This window comes from Zingiber officinale, chromosome 7B (genome assembly GCF_018446385.1).
Source record: "Zingiber officinale cultivar Zhangliang chromosome 7B, Zo_v1.1, whole genome shotgun sequence".
NCBI classification, from domain to species: Eukaryota; Viridiplantae; Streptophyta; class Magnoliopsida; order Zingiberales; family Zingiberaceae; genus Zingiber; species Zingiber officinale.
In genome coordinates this window covers 11801725-11827900 of record NC_055999.1, presented here as the reverse complement: position 1 = coordinate 11827900, position 26176 = coordinate 11801725, and the positions used below count along the sequence as shown (strand labels likewise).

Sequence of the window (26176 nt, the reverse complement as noted above, 5' to 3'; positions counted from 1 at the left end):
AAAGAGTACAATGTGCCTAATGGTGGAAGAATTGATTTTAATCTTAAATGGCACATATTGGGAAATTCATAAGAACTACCAAGTTGGGATTTTGGTATGTTCTTAGGAAATTTAAGGCAATCCGGGCCTTAATTTAAAAGTGCTACTTTTGTGAAAAATGAAATATGCCAACATTTGAGGATATGCTTATTTTTCAATTGGCATACATTAATCAAGGGAATTAGAAATGCCAATTTAGGCTTTGGCACTTTCTTGAAGCACTTTAGGGCAATCTAGGTTTAAGTTGTAAGTTTAGCGAAGGTTTTAATGATACTTAGATAGTTAATCTAGGTATATTTTATTTATGCTAAATCTTGCCATGATTGTTTGCCCATCATATGTCATGACATCATGTCTATTTTTGCATTCATGTTTTATTATGAAAAATCCAAAAATACCATGTCATGACATTCATACATCATGTAGTTATAGGATATTTTCTTTTGAAAATTATTTCTTTTTGATGTATGCCATAACATTATCAAGCATTGAGTTTAATTCCTTGTAATTAAGGACAAAAGACATTTAACAACACTTATTAACAAGTGACATCCTAGGTGGGTGTCTAATATCTCCAAAATGCCTAGATAGATATGCATGATCCCTAGATTAAGGACAAAACCAAAATCTACATCTCACAAAGACCTATAAGATGACTTGTATGTGTTTTTAGTACACATTAGATACAAGTGAGATGTTAGGATGATGAATAAAGCTCAAGATATTGATTTAGTGCATTCTTTTGAGTTTTAGGTTCATCAAAACACATAGTTATGTGTTTTCCCATCATTGGGAAAGCTAATGTACAAGTCATGTGCATTATGCCCAAGGAACATGATGGGATATCAATTTTGAAAATGTTTTTAAAGATGCTTTTGGAAAACCATGGTGAAGGCTATCTTTTGATAGTAATCACCATTGAATAGTTAGACACAAACTTGAAGAAAACGCTAAAGTTTTAGCAAGTTTTCAAGCTTGTGTCAATCTTTGAAAATATGATGTATTTTCGTAGAAAACTATTTTTCCATGATTAAGTATGCCCTAAATAATGTCTACACGAAATTTCATGATTTTTAGATTTTTGTAGAATTTTCTAGGGGTTTCTGAAGTTGACTGAAATGGAATTTCAGCAACTATCAGAGCTCCGATCGATCCATGGATCGATTGGAGTTCCTGAATCGATCCGTGGATCGATTCAGAAGGCAAGTCCCCCGCGAGCAGAAGCTCACTGGATCGATCAGCCGATCGATCCAGGTAGTCTGAATCGATCAGTGGATCGATTCAGAAAGGCTCAATCGATTGGAACCCAACTCCAATCGATCCAAGTTGCTGATTTTGGCTGGGAATGCCTGATTTCAGCATATTTGAACCTCTTTGAGTCTAGGTAACCATTCCAAACCCCTAAAATATATTTGTATACATACAAAGGGTGTTTTCATGTGAAAACAAGGATGTATTGGTTAAGGAAGGCTTCATTGAAATTTAGGTTGAGGTTTGTTTCAAATTTTGAGTATTTGAACCTCAAAACTTCTAAATTTGGGTTTCCTAAAGGTTTAGGGATTCCAAGTCATTGTTGGTGCAATGACAGAAATTACCACCATGTCTTTAGGGGGAGGGACTCTTTAAAGACATGAAAAATTATTTTTATGAACCTTGGAAGGTGGTTAACCTTCTTTAAAGAAAATGCTCATGTATGAGCTTTTGAACTGGTAATGGGGAGTGGATATCCTCATTATTTTAAGTGGGAACTCAAGTGGTTAGAGAATGCTCAAGGTTGGGTATTTGTCTACATTGAGGGAGAAGTTAAGGATAAATGAAGGGTATGGGACCTTCATTATCGTGTTGATCACAACGAGTGATGTTGTGAACAACAATGAGCAACTCTTCAGGGGGAGAGTCGTCAACAAATGGATTTGTTGATGTGTACCCAAAATTGGGGCATGGGTTGATGTGTACCCAAAGATGGGTTGATGTGTGCCAATAGGGGGAGAATGAAAGGACCTGTGAATGGGTGTAAGTTAGGCTTTCATTACCTAGAGGGAGTGTGCCCTCTTAGGGGGAGAATGAAGAGCTTAATTTATGTGTTCATTACCTGGTGGCATGAAGATTGAGGCTATAGGATTAGCCTAACTTACATGTGGTATTGTAAGTGTTATTGTGGTATTGTCAAACATCAAAAAGGGGGAGATTGTTGGTGCAACATCCCTCAGGTCAAGGTTGACCTGGTTGACCAAGCTGAGTCTTGGTTTGAGTTTAGATGTTTGACAATAAGAAATTGATTGAAGAAGAGTCAAGTAGGTCAAGGTTGACCGGATACTTGACTGGGAAGTCCTAGTGAGTGATGTTAGGTGGAAGTCCTGGTGAGTGAAGCCAGGTGAAAGCCCTAGTGAGTGAAGCTAGGCGGATGGAAAACCCTAGTGAGTGAAGCTAGGTGAAAGTCCTGGTGAGTGAAGCCAGGGAAAATCCAGATGGATCAAGGACGATCGGACATCTGGTGTTGGGAAGTCCAAGTAGGTCAAAGGATTGACTGGATACTTGGCACGAGGAAATACAGATAGGTCAAAGGGATTGACCAGACACTTGGTGGGAAGTCCTAGCAGGTCAAAGGAGTGACCAGATGCTAGGCATGATGTACCAACGGGTCAAGGTTGACCGGATGTTGGTTTGAGAGGCTTGGGACTTGGTTTTGGGCAAAAACCAAGTGCTGGATCGATCAGTGGATCGATCCAGGAGATGGATCGATCAGTGGATCGATCCAGGCCTTTCCTAAGCGAACAGAGAGCCTCTGGATCGATCCGTGGATCGATCCAGATGTCCCAATCGATCAGTGGATCGATTGGGACGCGGCTGCTTCGCGCGATAAGCGCTGGATCGATCCATGGATCGATCCAGGCATTTTTCCCAGAGCACAGAGGCGCTCTGAATCAATCCGTGGATCGATCCAAAGCCTCCCCGATCGATTGGGAACATTCGAATCGATCGGGATCCGATCGTTGCGTCGGCTTTATAGCCGCAGGCGAACGTTGTCTTCGCAAGCACTTCACCGATTCATTCCAGATTCAACACAGCTCCTCCCCAGCACTCTCTAAGCTCCTCACCGCCAGTTCTTGAAGGTTCTTGGAGGTTCATCCAAGTCAAGAGGCGAGTTGCAACGAGAAGAAGAAGAAGCTAGGGTTTTTACTGCATTTCTTGTAAGCTTTTGCTTATTCTTTACTACCCTTTCTTCTTCTTGTACTGAGAGTCGTGTAGGGCTTCTCCGCCCTCGGTAGTTACCGAAAAGGAGTGTTTTCATAGTGGAGGGTGCGTGCGTGGTGTGGATCCTTGGATTAGTCATCTCCGTTGGAGGTGGATACCAAGTAAACTCCTAGTGTTAGCGTGTTTGTGTTTGTTTATGTATTTTCCGCTGCGCATTCTTGAAGAAACAAGCAACACCGAGCAACGAGCACGCGACGAGCTATTCACCCCCCCCCCCTCTAGCTACTTTTGGTCCTAACACATAGCACAAGTCCCTACACTTACATCCTCTTTTCTTAGTGATTCTTGAGGTAATGCTTCCAGTAAGCAATCCCCTACACTTAAATCATCTTCTGCATCTGTCTCTTCATTATTCACAACATCTAAAGCAACAACATTAGTAGAATCAGAAATTTGAACAACTACATCATCATCACAAATAATACTAGAAAAATCTTGTGAAGAAATGGAAGTAGGGTCAGGCCTGACAGAATCTCTACTTTCCATCTCTCCACTGGAGGTTTGTGTTTGTAACTGATTGATAGATGACGTAATTTAGTCTAACTAGTTCTATATATTCTGTATCGTTGAGAATTATTTCTCTTGATGTTCTCTCATTTGTTGCATAATCTCCTTGATTTTCCATGTTGACTCTTCAATTCGAGAATAATTATGTTGAAACGAATGTGGCAAAGAAGATGTTGAAACCTCTTGAAACTCATATGAATTCTGATAGGCTGGATATGGCTTAATAAATTGTTCTTGTGTACTTTCATACTTGAAACATGAATGATCCACCCAATTAGCATTATAAGCATTAGAAAATGACACATATCTATTTTGTTGATCCATGGTTGGGTAAAATTGACACTCAGGCTGAAAATACTAATTCACCATTCCTCCTCCAAAATTTTGAAAATATGGATCCATACTACTAAAATCTCCTATTCTTACACCACAACACTAAACTCAATGTTAGAAGACTAAAGACCATAAAGTTTCAAACACATGAATTTATGAAAATTAAAAGAACTTGATAATTCAGAAATAAGTCAACATGAAAATATAAAAGATAAGCAATCAAATCAAGAAAGATGCTAACAAAATAAAATCATCCAATGCACAATCCAAAATGCACACACACTACTAGTTAACTCCCCGGCAACGGCGCCAAAATTTGGTGTTAGCCTTTTTCACATGTCACTAGGCGCTCCAAATTAATTAAAATTGAAACTTATTAAAATTAAGACAAGTGTTGTAGTAAGGAGTCCCAAGTCGTATTTTTCCAAGGGTAACTAATAAATGTATGAGTACTCTAGATTCAATTCAAATTACATTCCTGCATCAACAAGTTAAACTCAACACTTCACTTGATTCATATCACAAACGAAATTTATCTGATTCTAAAAGTGCTCTAAAACAATTTAACATAGAATCAAAGAAGTGTTGCTCTCATCTAATATCAATTAAGTTCGGTTTCTACTTTGTCATTACATCAAATCAATTGATTACCACATCTTAAATTAACAACAACAATTAAAACTAAACTCTTAAGCTCTCACTCACTTGGAGAAACCGGAACATCATCCAATTTATAACCACAAGCAACTTCAAAAATCAAACTCAATCTCCAAGTATTCAATGCTCAATCACATTCAACAATGTCTAATAGAGGTAAACAATGAAAATCTCAAACGATTCATCCAACATTCAAACATGAACACTGTCACACAAATCTAATGAATCAAACAAGGGGGTTTTTCTCAATCTATAAACTGAAACTAAACAATAATTTGTAGAGAACTAAATAGGAAATTCAAACTAAGAATTAAACATGCAATCTAACTATCAGATCATCAGATTTGAGCAAATGTATAAGAAATGAAAAGAAAACTCCTACAATTAATATTCCACAACACAAAATCTCTAAACAAACCTCTCCTCTCTGCTGTGAAACAGAGATGAATCAGGGAACACCCATCAATCACTCACTGGCGAAGAACCAAGCTTCCGTCTAGTGCAACCTTTCGATCTCAGCCTCTGGGAACACCCTTCGAGCTCACGGACTGGCCGACACTCTCATCAACCAGTGAACAGATGCTAAAATCTGGAAATTGCACCACTCGATTGATTGATCAGATCAACTCAAATGCCGCAGATGAAATGGAAGTCGGAATGGAATTGGAAGCTTCTGGGAACGCCCTTCGAGATCACGATCAACTGATGAACATCACAAATCAGAGAACGCCCTCGATCTGGATTGTGGATCAGAAACTCAACTCACAGACTGGGGAACGCCCTCTGCCACTCTCTGACCTCGGACGACGAACGCCGGAAGCTTAGGGATCGTCGGTGATGAAGAAGGCTTGCTCGCGGATCTTGCTTGTGGAAGGAGCATCGGCGATGAGGAAGATGAACAATGGATTTTGTCGCGAGGAAACGCCGAGCTCAACAAACACTGTAGCTTCTCAAGATTTTTAAATCTTTCTCAATTCTGATCAAACAGTCCAGATTGCTTCGAGTCTTGATTAACGATGAATACATCTCATATCTGGATCAAAACCTCTGGATCTTCATCAATGGCTATGATGTGCTTCCTCTTGGTTTGGATGGACCAAAGCCATGACGGATGGCTCAGATCTCTCCGATCTTCAATGGATGGTCCAAATCGCTCTAAGGCTTGATCATCTTGTTTAGCCCTAGATTTGAGCTTAAATGCGGTCTGATCTGATCGGGTCCATGACCCTTTTGATGCCTACAAAATAATAATCAAAATATTAGCATCAAATATCATGAAAATAAACTAATTTGTAATTAAGTCCAAGATAAATGTAATGCATGAAGCATGATGAAAATATAAGTTCAATCTGTTAGTTGCTACCCGGAATATCGTACTGGTTCCCCTGTACAAAAATTTTGTACAAGTCCTAAACCTTTCCTAACAACCTATTGTGTTCTTTAGAAATTAAATTTGGAATCACAAACAGAAGTTAACATTATTGATTCCAAATTCAACTTATCTGTTCTTAGAGGTTTAGACTTGGATCGCAAATGATGCTTAACATTATTAATCCAAATCCACCTATGTTACAAATTTGATTAAATATTTATTTCAGAGATTGGCTTCCAGGTTAAGCATGGTGAGGCACTATACCTTCTTGGGTATGGGATCATCCACCACTTCCTAGACAAAGTCTTTCAACAAAATTCAATATTTAATCTCCTTATAGTAACCCTAGGTTTAACCATTAAGAACAATCGAATCACAAGATCGAAAAACAAAAGAAACACAAAATTGAAACATAAATTTGATAGCCTAGAATCATTAGCCTCTTGTGTTTGGTATTTCAAGATCTAAACAAAAGAATAAACTAGTTATGATGCAGAAACTAATAACTACTTATACCTTTTGTAGCTTATAGACCTCACGATCTTCTATCGTATTCCTCTTCTTATCTCGGACGTCATGTGGGTGACGATCTACCGAGACGAGAATCCACTCAAGCCTCCTTCTTCTCCTTTCAAGTTTCGGCCACCAGCAATCTCCTTGAGATGAAGAACTTTGGCCACCAACCAAGCTCCAAGGGATGCTAAGAAACAAAGCCTCCTTTCTCTACTTCTTCTCCAAGCTAAATCCGGCCACCAACTAAGCTCCAAGGGATTGATGCCGCCGGCCACCAAAGAAAAAGAAAAGGAAGAGAGGAAGGATGAGGGCCGGCCACCACCAAGGAAGAGAGGAGAGGAATAATAGATGCGTTGTGTGGTGAGACACCTCTACCCTCTCTTTTATATTCCTTGGTCTTAGCCAATAAGAAATTTTTTAAATATAATTAAAAATTCCTTATTTTCCTTGCCAATAAAAGGAAATTTCAATTAAAAATGTTCCTTTTATTCTTTTAATGGCGGGCTCCTACATGTCCTCCAAACAAGAAAAGTTTTAAACATAAAATTAAAACTTCCTAATTTATTTCCGAAAATTTTTAAAATAAAATTTTCTCTTTTAAAAATTCCCTTCATGGTTGGTTATAAAAGGAAACCTTTATAAATTAAAATCTCTTTATTAAAACATGTGGATGATTACAAAAAGGAAAGTTTTCTCCAAAATTAAAATCTTCCTTTTAACTACAAATAAGGAAAGATATCAAACCTTTCTCTTAATCCTTTATAGAAACTATAAAAGGAAAAATTTAATTTTAATACTCTCTTTTAAATCATGGCTTCCACATAAGGAAAGATTTTTAAAAAATTAAAATCCCTTTTATTTTAATTGTGGCCGGCCACCTTAGTTTGGGTTCCAAGCTAGAGTCGACCACTACTTGATCCCATCTAACCTTGGTTTGGTCGGCCCTAGCTTAGGCTCCAAGCAAGGCTTGGCCGACCACCTTAAGGTGGGTAAGAAGTTGGGTTTAGGTGGGTATAAGACTTTATAAATAAGAGGCTACGACAGGGACCGAAAGGAGGAATTGGTTTTGGTCTCCCGATGAACTTGAGCTTCCCGTGTTCGCCCTGAACACCCAACTCGAGTTCATCAATAATAACTCATACCACTAAAGAGTTATTATTGAATTACCGCACCAATCTCATATTACTATATGGGCTCCTTCTTATCATGAGTGTGTTAGTCTCCCTGTGTTTAAGATATTGAATGTCCACTGATTAAATGAGTTACTGACAACTCACTTAATTAATATCTAGCTCCAAGAGTAGTACCACTCAACTTCATTGTCATGCCAGACTAAGTCCACCTGCAGGGTTTACATGACACTCCTTATGAGCTCCTCAAGGGGACATCATCAACCTAGATTTATAGGACACAGTTTCATTCTATAATCAACAACACACCATATGAATAATATCATTTCCCAATTTATCGGGCCTATCGATTTAACGAACTAAATCACACCCTTTGATAAATTAAAGAAATAAATATTAAGTATATGTGCTTGTTATTATATTATGATTAAGAGTACACACTTCTATAATAACAGAGATCTTGTTCTTTTAAAGAGTCAGTATAAAAAGAAACTACCTCAAATGGTCCTGCTCAATACACTCAGAGTGTACTAGTGTAATTTTATAATCAAGATAAACTAATACCAAATTACACTACGACTATTCCAATGGTTTGTTCCTATCCATCTTAGTCGTGAGCTACTATTTATAATTTATAAAAAACTGATAACATGATCTTCTATGTGTGACACCACACACCATGTTATCTACAATATAAATTAATTGAACAACTACACTTAGCATATAAATGTAAACATTTGGCCAATGTGATTCTTTATTTCAAAACTAAATGTTTACAAAAGCTAGGCTTTTAGTATACACTCTAACACAATCTATGAGAAGATCATTAAAAACATGCATTATAAATCAAAATAATGTAGTAAAATCATGGTTATCAAATAGTCTTCTCAATTAATCGACTGATCGATTAAGTCTGACCAATCGATCGCCCGATCGATTGGGTTTCTGAATTTCTAAAATCGAATTTCAACCGAAATTCAAAAATGCCCCAAAATTTTTACAAAATTCTAAAAATCATGAAAATTGTTGTAGACATTATTTAGGGTATATACTATAATGGAAAAATAGTTTTTTAAGAAAATATATTTTATTTTCAAAGATTGACACAAAATTAGAAACTTGTAAAAATTTCAATATTTCTTCCAAGTTTGTGTCTAACTTTTCAATGATAATTATTATCAAAAGATAACTTTCACCAAGGTTTTCCAAAGTATATTTAAAATATTTTTTAAAACTAATTTCCAACCATGTTCTTTGGGCTTAATGCACATAACTTGTACATTAGCTTTCCCAATGATTGGAGTACACATAACTATATGTTTTGATTAAGTCAAAACTCAACTACATGCACTAAATCAACATCTTGAGTCTTGTTCATCATCCTAACTGTTGGTGCAACGGGGCCAGCAAGAGGGAGGTAAATTGCCTGCAAATGAAAGTATACCCTCCTCAAGACTTTCAACTCAAAAATGCAACACTAATAAAAATGAAAGAATAGAAATAAAGAGGAGACAGAATTTTAACTTGGTTACAACCCAAGGGGTTGTTAATCCAAGGCGGTCGAATAACTCTACTAGAATATCTCCTTCACTGTAGGTGGAGAAACCTTTTTTACACACTTAGAATGCTCAGAGGTTGCTAGAAACTTAATACAGAGTTGAATGAATATTTCCTAGCTCCAAGGGCCTTTATATAGCTCATGGAAACTCTATCTCAAGTGTTGAAGGCGCCTCCAAGAGGGTTGAAGGCTCCTCCAAGGAGTTTGATCAGATAAAGCTTTATCTGATTGCAAACATTCATTTTTACTGGGTCTGAGGCGCCTCCATTACCCTTGAAGGCACCTCGGACTGGGTCTGAGGCACCTTCAAGGTTATGGAGGTGCCTCAAATAGTGCAGGCAGTGGAGGCGCCTTCAGCACTTCGTTGAAGGCGCCTCTAGCTAACTTTCCAGCTCTTTTTTACTTCATTTTAGCTTCTGATGCTCCAATAGCTTGGGTGATTGCGGCCAACTGGAATAGGGCTCACCCGAACCCAATTCCCAGCCTTTTCCTCGAGCAGGCTTCCATCTTGGCTTCTCATCCCTCGAACGTCGTGCATGTTCTTCTCATCCACCAGAGTACTCTTCCACATCTCTCTCGTCCTTCGGACGCACCGAGCTCGTTGGCTCCCTTCCCGTACCATCCTTCTCGTTAGCTGCGTCTTCTACTCAACTTCCTGCGCTCCAAGGTTCCTGCACACTTAGACACAGGGATGAGATAACTAACAGGACCTAACCTAACTTGGTTGATCACATCAAAACACTCACGGGGTCCAACAATCTCCCCTTTTTTGATGCGCATCAACCCAAGTTTAAGTTAGGGTAAAAATGAACAAATAGTAATTTAAGAAAAATTACTAACCTAACATTGTAAGCACAAAAATTGCAATAATGGAATTTGTAACCTCAAATATTAAAATTTTGATTTTCCCAACTCCCCCTAAACTTGTACCTAACTCTCCCCCTTTGATCACAGAAAAAAGAGTGGGGAAAAAGGGAATCATTTGTAAAAGAAAATATCTAAGACATAATTATCTTTAAGAATTTTAAAAGAAATTTTGAAGTTAAACAATTATTAACGTTTACAAAACATATTTTTAAAAGGAATCACTTGCAAAATGACTTAAAAAATTTGTTTGAGAAAAATTTATAAGTAAAAAGATATTTACTAGAGGAACGCTAAGTAGGTTTTAAAATTTAAATTATTTTCAGAATACTTTTTTAAGTAAAAACTTAGTTAAGAAATGATTTTAACTTAAATAAACTAAGAATTTTCTAAGTCACGATTTTATGCAAAAAAAAAAAAAAACATTTTTCTAGAAAATTATTTTTTGAAGAATTTCCATAAAATGTTTTAAAAAATTTTTGAAAGCATTATATAATTCTAATTTAATGCTTTTGTCAGAAAGTTAATTAAACATTTTATTTCGATATTTTGGCTTCCAGGTCGTAGCGAGACACTAGGCCTTCTTGGTTATTGGAGCAGCAACCACTCTTAGACAAAGCCTCATAAAGAAACTCACTATTTAATTTCTTTTGAAAGCCTTAACTTAAAGAATTTTAACCTAGTAAAGATTTTGGAACCCAGTATAGGTTCCTTGCTACAGGGTTAGCTAAATATTTGGGCGGTACATAAGTCTTGGGAATCTTTCTATGTTGTCCCTGATGTTTTCTTATATACCAATTTAGCTTTCCATAAATTTTAAGTTTTGATTTTTAAAAAACATTTATTTTTGAACATGCAGCAATTTTTAAATTTTCAATTTGTATTTTCAAATTGTCATTTTCTGATTTTACGTTGTTAAATAACTCTAAGGGGCATGATTCTTCTAATTTTAATTTTAATTTAGCATTTCCTTTTTCTAATTTTGCTAGATCTTTCGTAAGTACTTTGATAAATTGAAACGACTGAGTGAGGGTGAGATCACGTACTTTACTTACCTCACTTGGTGATACTCCCCCTTCATCGTAGCTTTCCTCTTCTGATTCTCCCCCTTGATCTATGCTCATCTCTGAGTCCGAGTCATCTTCAAAGAGATGGTTGGCCATCAATGCTACTCCTGAGAAGGCTTCGACTTCTAACTCGGAGGATGAAGAATCGTCCCATGTCGCCTTCTGACTTTTGCGTGTAGAGGACGTCGATCTTTGAGGCTTCTCCTTATGCTTTTTCTTCAACTTGGGGCAATCATCCTTGATGTGCACTTCCTCGTTGTAGTTGTAGCATCGGACCGCCCTTCTGTTGCGTTGATGCTCCTCGACTGCGATTTAAATTTATTAGTTTTAACAAATTTATTTAACTTTCTTACCAGTAGTGCCGCTTCAGATTCGTCGATGGATGCTTCGGAGTCGGGATCATCCATCTCGGCTTGTAGGGCAACATTGAGTTTTGACTTCTCTATAGGTTCTGCAATTCGAGACTCATGAAGTTCAAATGTAGAAAATAAACTTTCTAAACTACTTACCTCAAAATCCTTAGAGATGTAGTAAGCATCTACTAAAGACGCCCACTCTGGATTTCTTGGGAAGGCGTTGAGCGCATACCGGATGGAATCTCGGTTCGTTACTGATTCGCCGAGATTTGTTAGTTGCATTATCAGCTCCTTGATTCTAGCTTGGAGTTGCATTACCTTCTCGCCATTGTTCATCCGGAGATTCGTCAGCTGAATCCGGAGGATGTCGTGCCTTGCTAATTTTACTTCTGAGGTGCCTTCGTGGAGCTCCAAGAATTTTTCCCAGAGGTCTTTAGTGGAGTCGTAGCTTCCGATCTGACTTACCTCCTGGGGCGGCAAGACGCTGAGCAGGTGGAATTCCGCCTTTCCGTTGGCCACGAAATCAACTTGTTTTTTCTTCATCCAGTTGTATTCTTCCTTGTTTTTGGGGGCTACAAAACCATATTTCATAACAAGAAGAATATCAAACTCAGTCTTAAAAAATACCTCCATACGACGCTTCCACGTCGCGAAGTCTCCGTCGAATTTTGAACAATGGATGCTGGTTCTAGCCATCATCTTGATCTTTGTGCTTCAGTCGACGGTCAGTCCTTCTGAGGCGGTCTGGCTCTGATACCACTTGTTGGTACAGCAGGACTAGCAAGAGGGGGGTGAATTGCCTACAAATGAAAGTATACCCTCCTCAAGACTTTCAACTCAAAAATGCAACACTAATAAAAATGAAAGAATAGAAATAAAGAGGAGATAAAATTTTAACTTGGTTACAACCCAGGGGGTTGTTAATCCAAGGCAGTCGAACAACTCTACTAGAATATCTCCTTCACTGTAGGCGGAGAAACCTTTTTTACTCACTTAGAATGCTCAGAGGTTGCTAGGAACTTAATACAGAGTTGAATGAATATTTCCTAGCTCCAAGGGCCTTTATATAGCTCATGGAAACTCTATCTCAAGTGTTGAAGGCGCCTCCAAGAGGGTTGAAGGTGCCTCCAAGGAGTTTGATCGGATAAAACTTTATCCGATTACAAACGTTCATTTTTACTGGGTTTGAGGTGCCTCCATTACCCTTGAAGGCACCTCGGACTGGGTCTGAGGCACCTTCAAGGTTATAGAGGCGCCTCAGATAATGCAGGCAGCGGAGGTGCCTTCAGCACTTCATTGAAGGCGCCTCCAGCTAACTTTTCAACTCCTTTTGACTTTATTTTAGCTTCCGATGCTCCAATAGCTTGGGTGATTGCGGCTAACCGGAATAGGGCTCACCCGAACCCAATTCCCGGCCTTTTCCTCGAGCAGGCTTCCATCCCGGCTTCTCGTTCCTTGAACGCCGCGCACGTTCTTCTCGTCCACCGGAGTACTCTTCCGCAGCTCTCTTGTCCTTTGGACGCACCGAGCCCGTCAGCTCCCTTCCCGTGCCGTCTTTCTCACTAGCTGCGTCTTCTGCTCAACTTCCTGTGCTCCTAAGTTCCTGCACACTTAGACACAGGGATAAGATAACTAGCAGGACCTAACCTAACTTGGTTGATCATATCAAAACACCCACGGGGTCCAACACTAACATCTCACTTATATCTAATGTGTACTAAAACACATACAAGTCAACTTATAGTCTTTGTGAGATGTAGTTTTTGATTTTGGCCTAAACTAGGGATCATGCATATCTATCTAGGCATTTTAGGAATTATGAACATCTACCTAGGATGTCACTTGTTAGTAAATGTCATTGTCCTTAATTACAAGGAAATTAAAATGATGCATGATGAGTTATGACATACATCAAAAAGAAATAATTTTCAAAAGAAAATACACTATAGTTACATGATGTATGTATGACATGATATGATATTTTTGTTATGTTTTTCATAATAACCATGAATGTAACATATGATGTCATGGTATATGATGGGCAAACAATCATGGCAAATTAGTATAAATAAAATATACCTAGATAATCTATCTAAATATCCTTAATTCTTACTAAATAAAAATCTAATCCTAGATTGCCCATATTTTCTCAAGAAAATGTCAACCCCCAACTTGGCATTTCTTATGCTTTTCTCAAGTGTGCCAATTTAAATTAAGTTTAATTCCTCAAATTTTGACATATTTTACATTTTTACTCTTCCAAAGAGTAAATAATAATCCACTTCATTTTCAAAGATTAACAATAACCTTGAAAATACTCTCCAAGTGTCAACTTTATCAAGGTTGAGTTAACCGCCCTTCCCATTTGGAGTTGACACTCTCTAAACTCATCTAGGGTATAGAGAATATACTTTTCGGAACTCAAAACATATTGGTGCTCCTTGGATGCTCTAGGTACTCACTAGGGATAACTTCCCTAGATACTTTCCTAATGACCTTTCTAGGCTTACTAGGAGTCTTGGTCACTTTCTCTAGGTCAACTCTAAGGATAGTTTCCCTTGTGGCCTTCTTGGTGACTTTCTTTGACTTCTTAGAAGTCTTAGTCACATTGGTCTTGGTAAAAATACTTCTAGGGATTGCTTCTCTTGTATCTTTGGCTTGACCCCTAGACATAGGTTTGGTTCAATAACTATATGGAACCCTATGGTATGAAGCTACATCTTTCTTAGCCTTAGGTTTGAATCTCAAACCTCTATTACCATAGGATAGCTCTTGTTTATCTAAACTTAGGTTTTGATTCTTGGACCCTTGTGTTTCATTTGTGATTTTTCTAAGGGTCATCTCCAATTTATCAAGTTTTAACCTCAAGACTTAATTTTTTTCCATAACTTCTCAATCTTAGATTTTTCACTAAAGCCTTGATTTTTCTCTTTCTTAGGCATATATTTAAAACCCTTAGAATTATTGCCTAATTTGTTATCTACCTTTCTAACCCTAGGTGTGGTGGTCTTAGCATGATATGCTATATGATTTTCTTTAATTCTATCATGCTTCCTAGTTTTCATGATAAATAGCATTAAAATGATATAAATTATTTCTAGTATGCTTTTTATCATGGGTCAAAGGAATAGGTTCAATAAATGATACCTTGGATTTTACCTTAGAAGCTCTCCCTTGACTTGTGCTTCCTCCTTTGACTTTGGTCGACTTCTTCCTTTTAGGACATTGACTCCTATAATGTCCTCTTTGATTGCAAGATAAGCACACAATGTGCTCCTTGCCCTTGCGTTCCACGGGACGGACTCTCTTGGGCTTCTCTTTGCCCTTGGGTACCACTTGGCCCTTCTTCTTGGCCAATTTTGGACACTTGCTCTTATAGTGTCCTTTTTCCCTACACTCAAAGAAAATAATGTGATTTTCATTATATAAACTTGAAATTGTTATATCTTTGCGTGTGGGGGTGGCACATGATCCTCCAGTTAATTTTTCTTGATTTGTGGAGGTGGAACCATCTTCTTCTTCTTCATTTGATCCGGAAGTGGAAGTCTCTTCTTGTTCCGATGTCAGTACATGATGCTCCCCCTCAATCCTAGAAGTGGAGGCCTCTTCATCTTCCTCCTCTTGCATATGAAACAAAGAGTATGCTCCCTCTTTGCTCTTTTGGTTTGGTGCAGGAAGGATTCTTCATGAAACTTGGCCAATTTGCTCCATAGTTCATTTGTATCCTTGTATTCTCTAATTTTACAAATGATTGTGCTTGGCAATAGACTAACCAATAATTTGGTTACCTTGTCGTTCACCTCGTACCTTTGAATTTGCTCCTTGCTCCATTTGCTTTTCTTGAAAATTTTGCCCTTTGAATCTTTTGGAGCTTCAAAGCCTTCCATTAGAGCAAACCATTGCTCTATCTCCATCATGAAGAAGTTTTTGATTCTTGATTTTCAAGAATCGAAGCTCATTGATATGAATGGTGGAGGCATCCTTGTGTCGAATCCAAGTCCATCTTGGAATTCCATTTGAAGTTGAGCCTTTTGATGAAGTCTTTGACTTTTGAAATCTACTTCAACTTCTTCTCCCTCTAGCTCGTTGCCCTTTCCGACGGTGATTTCGGTGAAGAGCGAGCTTGCTCTGATACCACTTGTTAGGGTCAATTGATGCTAGAGGGGGGGTGAATAGCTCATCGCACTCCATTTGCTTGCTTCAGTGTTGTTGATATGCAACGGAAAGAACTTGAAACAAGACTCACAATGCTAACATGTAGATTTACTTGGTATCCACCTCAAGAAGAGGTGACTAATCCAAGGATTCACACACGACACACACTCCACTAATGAAAACACTCCTTCTCGGTAACTATTGAAGTCGGAGAAGCCTTGTACAACCTCTCAATACAAGAAGAAAGAAAAACAAGCTTATACAGTAACAAATCTTACAAGATTTACAATGAGGAAACCCTAGCTTGCTTCTTCTTCTTGTGTGGAACGCCTCTTGACCTTGGAAGTGCAGCAACACCTTGCTCCAAGAAACTTTAAGAACTGGTGTAAATCTGTGAGAAATGATCGCAAGAAGTGGAGAGGAAGAAGTGCGGAGTCGCTGCGAGGAAGATGACTTTAAACTCGACGCTTCCTTCGCAATGGTCACAACCTAATCGATTGGGTAGGCTTGAATCGATCGGTTGATAGATTTAGAGCACCTCTGTGCTCTTCTGGAAAAGGTCTGAATTGATCGTCCGATCAATTCAGCCTTTATAGCGTCACACACGATTTCCAGCTGCCAATCGATCAGTCAATCGATTGGTAGTGCCCAACCGATCAGCCGATCGATTGGGAATGATTCTGTGCATGTAATATAAGCTCCCAATCGATCAATCAATCGATTGGGCTACTGTTTATCGCACCACTCTCCTAATCGATCGACTGGGCTTCGGTTCAATCGATTGACCACCCTTGACTTGCTTAACTTAAACTCAAGGGCCCCCAATTCCAACATCCGGTCAACCGTAACCTATTGGAACTCCTCATGCCTAGCATCCGGTCAACCTTGACCTGCCGGGACTTCTTCACTAAGTGTCTGGTCAATCCTTTGACCCCACTTGGACTTTTCTCCTCGTGCCAAGTATCTGGTCAATCTTGACCCACTTGGACTTACCGTTTCGTGCCAAGCGTCTGATCCTCCATGACCCAATTGGACTTCCTTCCACCAGATGTCCAGTCACCCTTGACCCATCTGGATTTCCTTGTGCTAAGTATCCGGTCACTCCTTTGACCTACTTCAACTTCCCAACACCAAGTGTCCGGTTAACCTTGACCCACCTAGATTTCCATGTTCCTGGCTTCACTTGCCAGGTCCTTGTATCTGCCTAGCTTCACTCACTAGGACTTTCCATCTGCCTAGCTTCACTCACCAGGACTTTCACCTAGCTTCACTCACTAGGATTTTCCCACTGCCCGGCTTCACTCACCGGGACTTTCACCTGCCTAGCTTCACTCACTGGGTCTTTCACCTGGCTTCACTCATCAGGATTTTCCAACTGCCTAACTTCACTCACTAGGTCTTTCACCTGGCTTCACTCACTAGGATTTCCAACTGTCTGGATCCACTCACCAGGACTTTCCCTTGCCTAACATCCAGTTAGGACTTTCCCAGTCAAGTATCTGTCAATCCTTTGACCTACTTGACTCTTCTTCACATCTAACTGGTCAGTCCTTGACCAGAAGAGAATTATATCAACAATCTCCCTAATCAGACGATTGCATCTGTAATCTCCATGTATTGTCAAACATCGAAACTCAAATATTAAGACTCACGCTTGAGCCAACTCAAGCTCAGTCAACCTGGTCAATCTTGGCTTAGGGATATTGCACCAACAATTATTATATCATCTATATATACCTTCACATTTCTGTTGATGTGCTTTTGAAACACTTTGTTCATAGGCCACTTTTATCTTGCTCTCGTATTCTTCAATCTGAACAACATGGCATTATAACAATGTTCCTTTTGTAATGATAAAACTAACCTTTTCTTAATCCTATTTTTCCAGGGGACTTGATAATAGCCTTGATATGCATTCAACATGCATACCACCTCGCGAATAGTTGTTGAGTTGACCCCCTAATTGATGTGTGGCAAATAGTAATAGTCTTTTATGCACTCCTTGTTTAAATCTCTAAAGTCTACGTAAACCCGCCATTTGTTACCAGGATTCTACACTAGCATCACATTTTCCTGTCAGCTCAGGAATTAAACTTCACGAATATGCCCCGCTTTAAACAGCTTATCCACCTCTACTCGGATAATTTGATTCTGCTCGGCTCCGAAGTCTCTTGTCCTTTGATTAACCGGCTGAGCATCCGAGCAGATTTGAAGCGTGTGTTCCATCACTGTCAGTGAGATACCCGTGAGTTCTTGGAGAGTCCAAGTGAAGACATTGTTGTTGTACGTCAAATAGGCAATCAATTCTACTTTGTTCTCGGAGCTCATATCGGCTGCGATATGTGTGATGGCCTCCAATCGGCCAGGGTGAATCTGTACTTCCTCTTTTTCTTTATAAACTAGAGTCAAGGGAGCTTCTGTAGGATCATAAAGTGTAAGAGGTGGGTGAATAGCGCTTGTGGCTAATTCGTTCATTTTGAGTAAATACGCAGTGGAAAATAAAAATAAATAACATAAACACCAAGAATTTACTTGATTCGGAGTTTATGGCGACTCCTACTCCAAGGTCCACACATGAAAGTACTTTCGATAGACAATCACTAATCAGTCAAAAAGAGTACAAATATAGTTTTACAAGTAATTTGAAAATTAAAGAATGTCGACAACTTTGTATAAGAAAATCTTCAGTAGAATATTCGTCGGAGCTTTTGGGTGTCGTAGAAGCATTTTCTGAGTAGCTCGAAGAAGCAAAACTTGTTCAGAATGTTGTTGTGAAGCTCCTGGTCAAAGCCTGCTTTTATAGGTTGTTCTGAGTGCTTGAAACCCCTCCGGACGCCTAGAATATGTGGTTCAGCCAATCGACGCGCGCCACATCAACTTGCAAATAACTTTTGAGTTCCAGGCGCTTGGACTAACTCTGGGTGCCCGGACTAGCTTTTTCCAACCCTTTATTTTCTATAAAATAAAGTTAGTCCAGGTATAAAATAATATATATAATATGAGATTTGACAACCTCTGACTGTCCGGTTATGACCTAGAGCTTCGTTGAAACTCTAGGTCGAACCGACGTCTACTGTTCCCTCTTCGGGGAACGCATCCTCACCTACTCCTCTCAGGAGAAGTTACTTGTTGCCAGACCGATCCTCCAGACCTACTGGACTTTTGCTCAGTGCCCGAGGCTTCCGATCTTCATGCTAGACGTATGCTCCATGACCCATCTAGACTTTCACATGGTCCGCGACCACCAGGATTTCAGCCTGGAGTCCCTGACTCTAGGATTTTGCCCGAAGTGCTCGAACCGTCAAAATTTTCCGCCTAGGGTTATCTCCCCCTAGGACCTAGGGTTAACCCCCCCCCCTAGGGTTTTCCACTTGCCTAACCGCAGCTAGGACTTTTCATCATCTAGGGTTACCACCTCCTAGGGTTTTCCACCTGTATAGAATCCACTAGGACTTTTACCTAAGAACACTTAGGACTTTTTCTGCAAGCTCAATCAATCTTGTTAGATCACAAGACAACTTAACTTTGGACCCCTTGACATAATCAAAAAACAGGTTCGATCGTCTGGTGCTTCCCGCACCAACAACTTCTTGAATAACGTTAACTTCTACCCGCTGAGTTTTTCAAGCCACGTGAGCTTCGATCTTTATTACTTTCACATAGCACTTTTGTGCTACCAACTGATCTCCTTTACCCTCACCAACAGAGTCATTAATCGGAAATTTAATCTTCTAGCAGAATGTGAAAATGACTGCTCGAAATTCATTCAGTGTCAGTTGACCCAATATTATGTTATAAGCCGAAGGTGCATCCACCACAATGAAGTTTGAGCGATGGGTCCTCATGAGTGACTCCTCCCTAAGAGAGATAACCAGCTAAACTTATCTGATTGATTGTACTTCGTTTCCCGTGAACCCATAGAGAAGAGTTATCATTGGCTGGAGCTCACTCTTATCCATCTGTAGTTGCTCGAACGTCTTCTTGGAATTAATGTTGACCGAGATGCTTATGTCAATAAAAGTACGATGAATATTGTAATTGACGATAACAACTTTAATAATTAATGTATTATCATGGGATATTTCTATTGAAACCATAAGGTTATTTTGATGTGATCAACAAGTTAAGTTAGGCCCTGTGATGTTTTAATCTTGTGTCTAAGTGTGCAGGAGCTTAGGAGCACAGGGAGTCGAGGAAAAGACGCGGCTAGCAAGAAGGACGACACGGGAGAGAGCCGACAGGCTCGGTGCGTCCGAGGGACGAGGTGCTGCGGAAGAGTATGCGGGCGGACGAGAAGGAGGCGCGCGGCATTTCCGAGGGATGAGAAGCCGGAGCGGAAGGTTGATCGAGAAGGACAGAAGTTGGGTTCAGATGAGCCTTATTCCCGACGTCCGAGATCACCCAAGCGAGCGGAGCGAGAGCGAAAGACCCGGACCGAGGCGAGTTGAACCGGAGCAGAGGGCACAGATCGAAAAAGTCAATGAGGTTAACTTTAAGGGTCCGGGCGCTCGGAACCTCAAGTTTATCAATATCGACGTGGACGTTGACCGTCGCGTTGGGCATAAAGTTTTATCCCCTCCCAGATGTCTGGAACCATTCCAGGCGCCCCGACCAAGGCTATAAATATAGTCTTGGTCCAAAAGCTTAACAACAGAACAAGAATTAGCAATACAATACTTGTGAGCTTCTATTTCTAGTTTAGCTTCTATTTTTGCGCTTTCACTACTGTAAGAGGCTTCTCCGAATGAAGGAGATCTTTTTAGTGTGCGATTCATTCCTTGGATTAACAACTTCCTTGGTCGTAACCAAGTCAAGTCTGTGAGGCTCTTCTTTTGGTTTATTGCTTTCAATTTTATGCAAGTGTTTAAGTTATAAGTTCAAGAAGGGTATTTTGTGTTTGTTTTTTTAGGGCTATTCAACCCCCCTTCTAGCCGGCCAACACGATCCAACAATTTCCACCCCCTCTAAATCATTGGGACTAAAACTGATCTCTGGTACTTGTGCTTTCTCTTGACTACACCCGACCACGTGGATCTCTAGTCGGCGTGCGTGTGATTTTCTGGCCCGATTGGAATCACTATCGGTTGGGCCACCCGCTATCATACAATGTCACCCCGAGTGGCATTACTATGATTTTCTTCCTCTTGGGTGAGTCAGAGTAGCTGTTCTACAAATGCTTGAGCCGGCGCTCGATTATTTTTTTGTTGGAACATTTGTTGGCTCCAATTAGCCCTTGCAAGGCTCCATCCTGGGGGTCTGTTCGGTCGACAATGACACTGATAGTTTGGAGAAGGGGATCATTAGCGAAACCCTTGATTAGTCGGTTGGCGTTGCTCTTGATTAAAATTATAGCAATCTTCTATATTATGGGTTCCTGAGTGGTGGTAGGTACAAAACATAGGAGCTCATTGTCGAAGCTTAGGGAAGTGTGTCCACTCAGCTTCTACATGTTGAATCGCTTGTGGCCTTGGCTCTCAGTGTTGTGCCTGGTGGCCTAGTCGAGGCCCCTTAGGTGGCAAAGTAGGGGGAGGCACTAGACGCTTGAGAGCGATGGTGGGAGCAGAAGGAGCCACCTCCTTCTTCCACACAGATTGAGCTTATTCGACGTTGATGTATTTGGTGGCTCATCCAAGTAGATGATCGAAGTCCCTCGTAGGTTTCTTAACGAGGAATCGAAAGAACTCATCATCTGTGAGCCCTTGAGAAAAAACACTCACTAAAATCACCCGGATGGCCAAGGGGACATCTATGACCACTTGATTAAATTTTGTGATATAAACCCTCAGCGACTCCTTAGGCACTTGTTTGAGAGAAAAAAGGTTTAATGTCATTTTATGATAATGACGATTTTGGCAAAGTGATGTAGAAAAGCTTTGTGAAAGTCTTTGAAAGAACATATAGACTCGGTTGGGAGTCGGTTGAACTACCTTTGCACCGAGCCGGATAGAGTCATGAGGAACACTCGGTACTTGACCCCATCCATAAATTGATGGAGGATAGTTGTGTTTTCAAATTTGAGTAAATAGTCCTCTAGGTCGATCGCCCCTCCGTATTCTCCGATCGAGAGAGGTTGAAAATGAGCCAGCAGTTTATCTTCCAAAATTTCTTTGAAGAACAACATGCTCTCCCACTCGGGGGAGCTATTGGTCATTGGGGCTTTTACTTTATGGTGGTCCTGAGTGAGTGCGTTTTCAGAGGACGATCCTCGAGGCCACTCCGCTAGGCCCATATTATCAAAGAGTATATGGAACAACGCCTGATGATATGCTATCGGTGAAAGGGGCATGACTGGGAGGTTGGTCGAATGCACTGGTACTTGCGGGAAGGCAGCCGGAGGAGGCTGGATCGGCTGGAACTCGATCGGGCTTCCATTTGAGTACCTCACTTGGCCTGATGGTCGGTCGCAAACACATCGGGCTTGTTCGAAAGATGACACTTGGTCGCTACTTGCTGTCGTTGTACCATTCTAGCCACGCGGGCAGCTATCAACAATTGTAAATTTTCCTGCGATAGTGTTATAGTGGTGAGTCGTCCAATCTCATCCATCCTCACGTTTCAGATGTAAGTAAAGTTTCCACAGACGGTGCCAAATATAATTCTATCTAAAATCGATGGAGATGGAATGCTGAATATATGGCTCAGATGTTGACAAAACGAAGACACCTTGCTCTCCAAAGATAACTTTGAAGCACTCCTATGTATCAAGAGGAGTGTTAGTAACCGAGTCAAGGAAGGGGTCCTTTGTATAGGCTCTCCCATGTTCAAGTCAGTGATATGTAGAAGGTGTTGAACAATAGTATGAACAATGGAAATTGTGTAGTCTCACGTAATGTGAGTGTACCTGCGCTTGTAGATGGAGACTCCTTTTTATAGTGTTATTTTCTATTTGTACACAAATCTCAAAGCATATACACAAATGTCAAAACGTTTCGAGAAAAAAATAAACCATAAAGATGCTCTGACACATTTCCCATAATTGACCCACAACCTCTGTGTTTGGCAAAGAGGAAGCTTCTGATGTACATCTCGCATATAGAATATTCGTTGTTATTCGTGGCACAAAACATCAAAAAGGAATATGAGGTTGTTGGGCTAGAAAACTCACAACTCGCTTACTTGGCAAACTGGCAGAGCTTTTTCCATGATTCGATCAACAGTCGCTTGGACGATCGAGCATATAGAATATTGTCGGGGATTCATTCCTGACTTAACTTATCGGGTTTAACAAAAGAGTTCAATCGGACTAGACGTTCATTTTGTCTAATCGAACTGTAGACTCAATCGACTGAATTGCTCGACCGAGCTATTCAATTATGCTATCTTAAAGAAATCTTGGCCTTGGAGACTGTTGACTTTTCTTGAACTATTCGTTCATATTGAGAGGCTTACTGTCCGATTACCTATCCACTGGTCCAGTCAAATAATCTCTTGACCGTGAAAATTAATTGTACTAATTTTAAGGATTAACTCTTCCTTAATTTTGACCATCATATGAATCAATCTTCTAGACTTTAATATGACTCAGGGTCATCTCAATCACCACATCATACGTATTTATGTGACTTTGGAATACAAAATATAGTTTAATCTAAGATATATCAAATCAAGAACTTCTGTCTTCTATTATTTCTAAAGGTTTGTTTTTACCTGAGAAGACGTATGTTTCTGTCAAAAGAATCACTTAAACACCCCTGAATTTGTGCTGAACAGCTAGCTACATTAAAATAGTGCACTAATTTCACCTACTCACGTTGGCACAACTCCTCAAACATTGCGGTATATAATACAACCCGTACTTGTTGGTAGTCATTAATTACCCACACTACATTTTCATCGTATGACTAATTAACTTTTTTCCCTTAATACCCACTATTCAAATTTTGCCATCAGACTAATTCTAAAGTAGATAATAATCCGGTCCCACATTTTAATCATTAAAGTAAATTCAAAAACTATGATAACTTTAGACGTGGGATTTCAATTTCACCAATAGTTCAATCGCATGTGACACAGTGAGAATTCATAAAATAAAGTTTTCTCGCAAAAGTCGACCAGCACGCTCACGAAGAAAAGGCTGTCAGTGATGATCTAAGTTTTCAGATAAATCTTTCAGCACGATCTTTTAGACCATGAAATATAAACCTCAAGAATCGAAAGTAAACTGTTCAAGTTTGATCTTTGTTTTTTGTTTTTTTTTTTGTAAATGGTTATTTCTTTCTGATAGAAGATGGATGCAAAAACACACTCCATTTACAACTATCTCATGAAGAATCACAGCAGTCCCCTTGTTTCGCCATTCCAAGAAGCTCTCAGCATCTTGAGCAGAGTCCTGGATTTGGCCTTCGATGCCGCGCCGCACTGGCTCTGCAGCAGCAGTAGCAACTGCGTCACCGCGCCGGCGGACGTCGCCGCCGCCCTCGCCCTCTCCGACTCGCCGCAAATGGCTAGCAGCGAACCCAGCGCGTGCTCGCTCCCTTCGTGCCCCGTCGACACCCTGAACACCATCTTTACGAGGGCCCTCACGCCGCTTGGATTCTCCAGCAGCGCTTTCTTCCCCGCCTCGAGTCCCAGCAGGAGCTCCAGCGCGGCCAGCGCGGCCAACGCCGGCGCGGCGTTGCGCCGCGCGCAGCAATTCGACAGCAGGTGCGCGATGAGGCCGTCCACCGCGCCTTCCCCGATCGCACGGCGCCGGTTGCTCTCCGAAGACGAGCACAGAGCCGCCGTGGCGCGAACGGCCGCCTGCGACGCTTTGAAAGTACTCAACTTGTCGCCGAGCATAGAAACTAGAATCTGCAAGATCCGCGGCGACCGGTCGACGACGATTGAGCAGAGCTCGTGGGTGGCAGAAGAAGTAGCTATGACTTCGAGGAGATGACATAAGCTGATCTTGATCTCGGCATTGCCTCGGTCAAAGAGGTGCACCAGCGAAGACAAAGTCGATTCTTCCTCCTTCAGCATGTTGAGCGGATACAAAGGAGCGGAGACCGACAAGCTCAGAACGCAGCCGAGCAACGCTCCGGCGAACTCGGCGTCGAGGAGGGTTCCTCCCGGGGTAAGTTGGAACAGAAGCTGAAGCAGCAAAGGAAAGAAGCCAAGTTGAACCAAGCATGCCCGGCCGACGTCAGACTCCACGGACAGAACGTGGACTTTCCTGGCCATCTCCAGCTTCTCTGACGGCAACGTGGTCGGCGAGAGGAGTTCCCTTCGGAGCGCGACCAGTGAGAAATCGGCGGCATCGGGAAACTGCACAGGGTGGTGGCAGCTGTCTCCGGCGTCAGCGAGGAGCCACTGGTCGATAAGATGGCAGAGGGCATGGTTGGGGATCAATGTGGTATCGGTGAGCCTCTGCATTGTGACGGGGCACGTCAGGTTGCCGTCGGCGAGCCACTTCTCGATGCTCGGCCTATCGTAGGTCTGGCCGGTGCTCAGAGTGACTGGATCCGTGAAGATTTCAAGGCTTATTGGGCATCTGAACAAATGAGGAATGCTCATTTCATTCGCCTCCCTGCGAACACACGCAAGGCTTACAAACCTACAAAGGTCTGATCACAGGGGAGTTCGACAGGGAGGACCTCGATCGAGGAGCATAAGCTCAGAGCAGCTAACAAGTTTGTGACTGATGCATGGCAGAATTCAGCTCAGAATAGGAGAATGAACAGAGGAGATTAGTAGTGAAAGGTTGAAGAGGATAAGATCATAATGTTTTGGTCACTGGGAACTATAGAGACTGAAATTGAAACTTCCATGAAAAGATGGGCACCAGACTACTGTTTCTGTCCACTGTGCACTGTGCACTGTGCACTGTGCACTGTGCTTGTGGTGGGGAGGTCATTGAAAGACATACAAAAAGATGATTATACTCCTCTCTATCATCCCTCGCAGTCCGTCCCCTGATACAAAAAGATGATTAAAAATTGACCCTTATCCTATTAGAGTAAAAATGTCATCCTTCAATCAATTAGGCACCCTAAGAAATCATTGAAAGACAGCAAGCTAAGCAGAAAGGTGGAGATTGAGTGGGGAATATTGCAATTAAAAGGAAGGAGAGGGTATCCATAATGATCGCACTGACGAATGACAAGATGAGTGGGCTTCAACTTCCCCAATTTCCTGGTCAAAAGTCAAACTCACAAATTTTGACTACTTTAATAAGGCATTGCCAACTGGTTCAATCAGCCAAAAAGACAAGTAGAATTCATCACGAAAAGATAAACTAATAAATTCTCTTATCTAAGCGAGCTCGATAAGATAAATTCTTTTGTCCACGTAACAATAAAGGTTCATACGCACTGAGAACTTTTACACTGTTTTTTTTCGATTTCCTCCAATCGAAGCTTTTTCTAGCAATGTTCGTTGAGAAATATATGGCA

The 26176-nt window shown here is 40.7% G+C and overlaps 1 protein-coding gene across 1 annotated transcript; it reads right to left on the bottom strand.

The window, feature by feature from the left end:
- Window positions 1–24036: 24036 nt before the first annotated feature.
- Window positions 24037–25733, bottom strand: LOC122005311 (U-box domain-containing protein 26-like). The gene has a single exon (XM_042560309.1). It carries the CDS (start codon window positions 25296–25298, stop codon window positions 24078–24080), a length of 1221 nt encoding a protein of 406 aa, XP_042416243.1. The 5' UTR covers window positions 25299–25733; the 3' UTR covers window positions 24037–24077.
- Window positions 25734–26176: the final 443 nt, after the last annotated feature.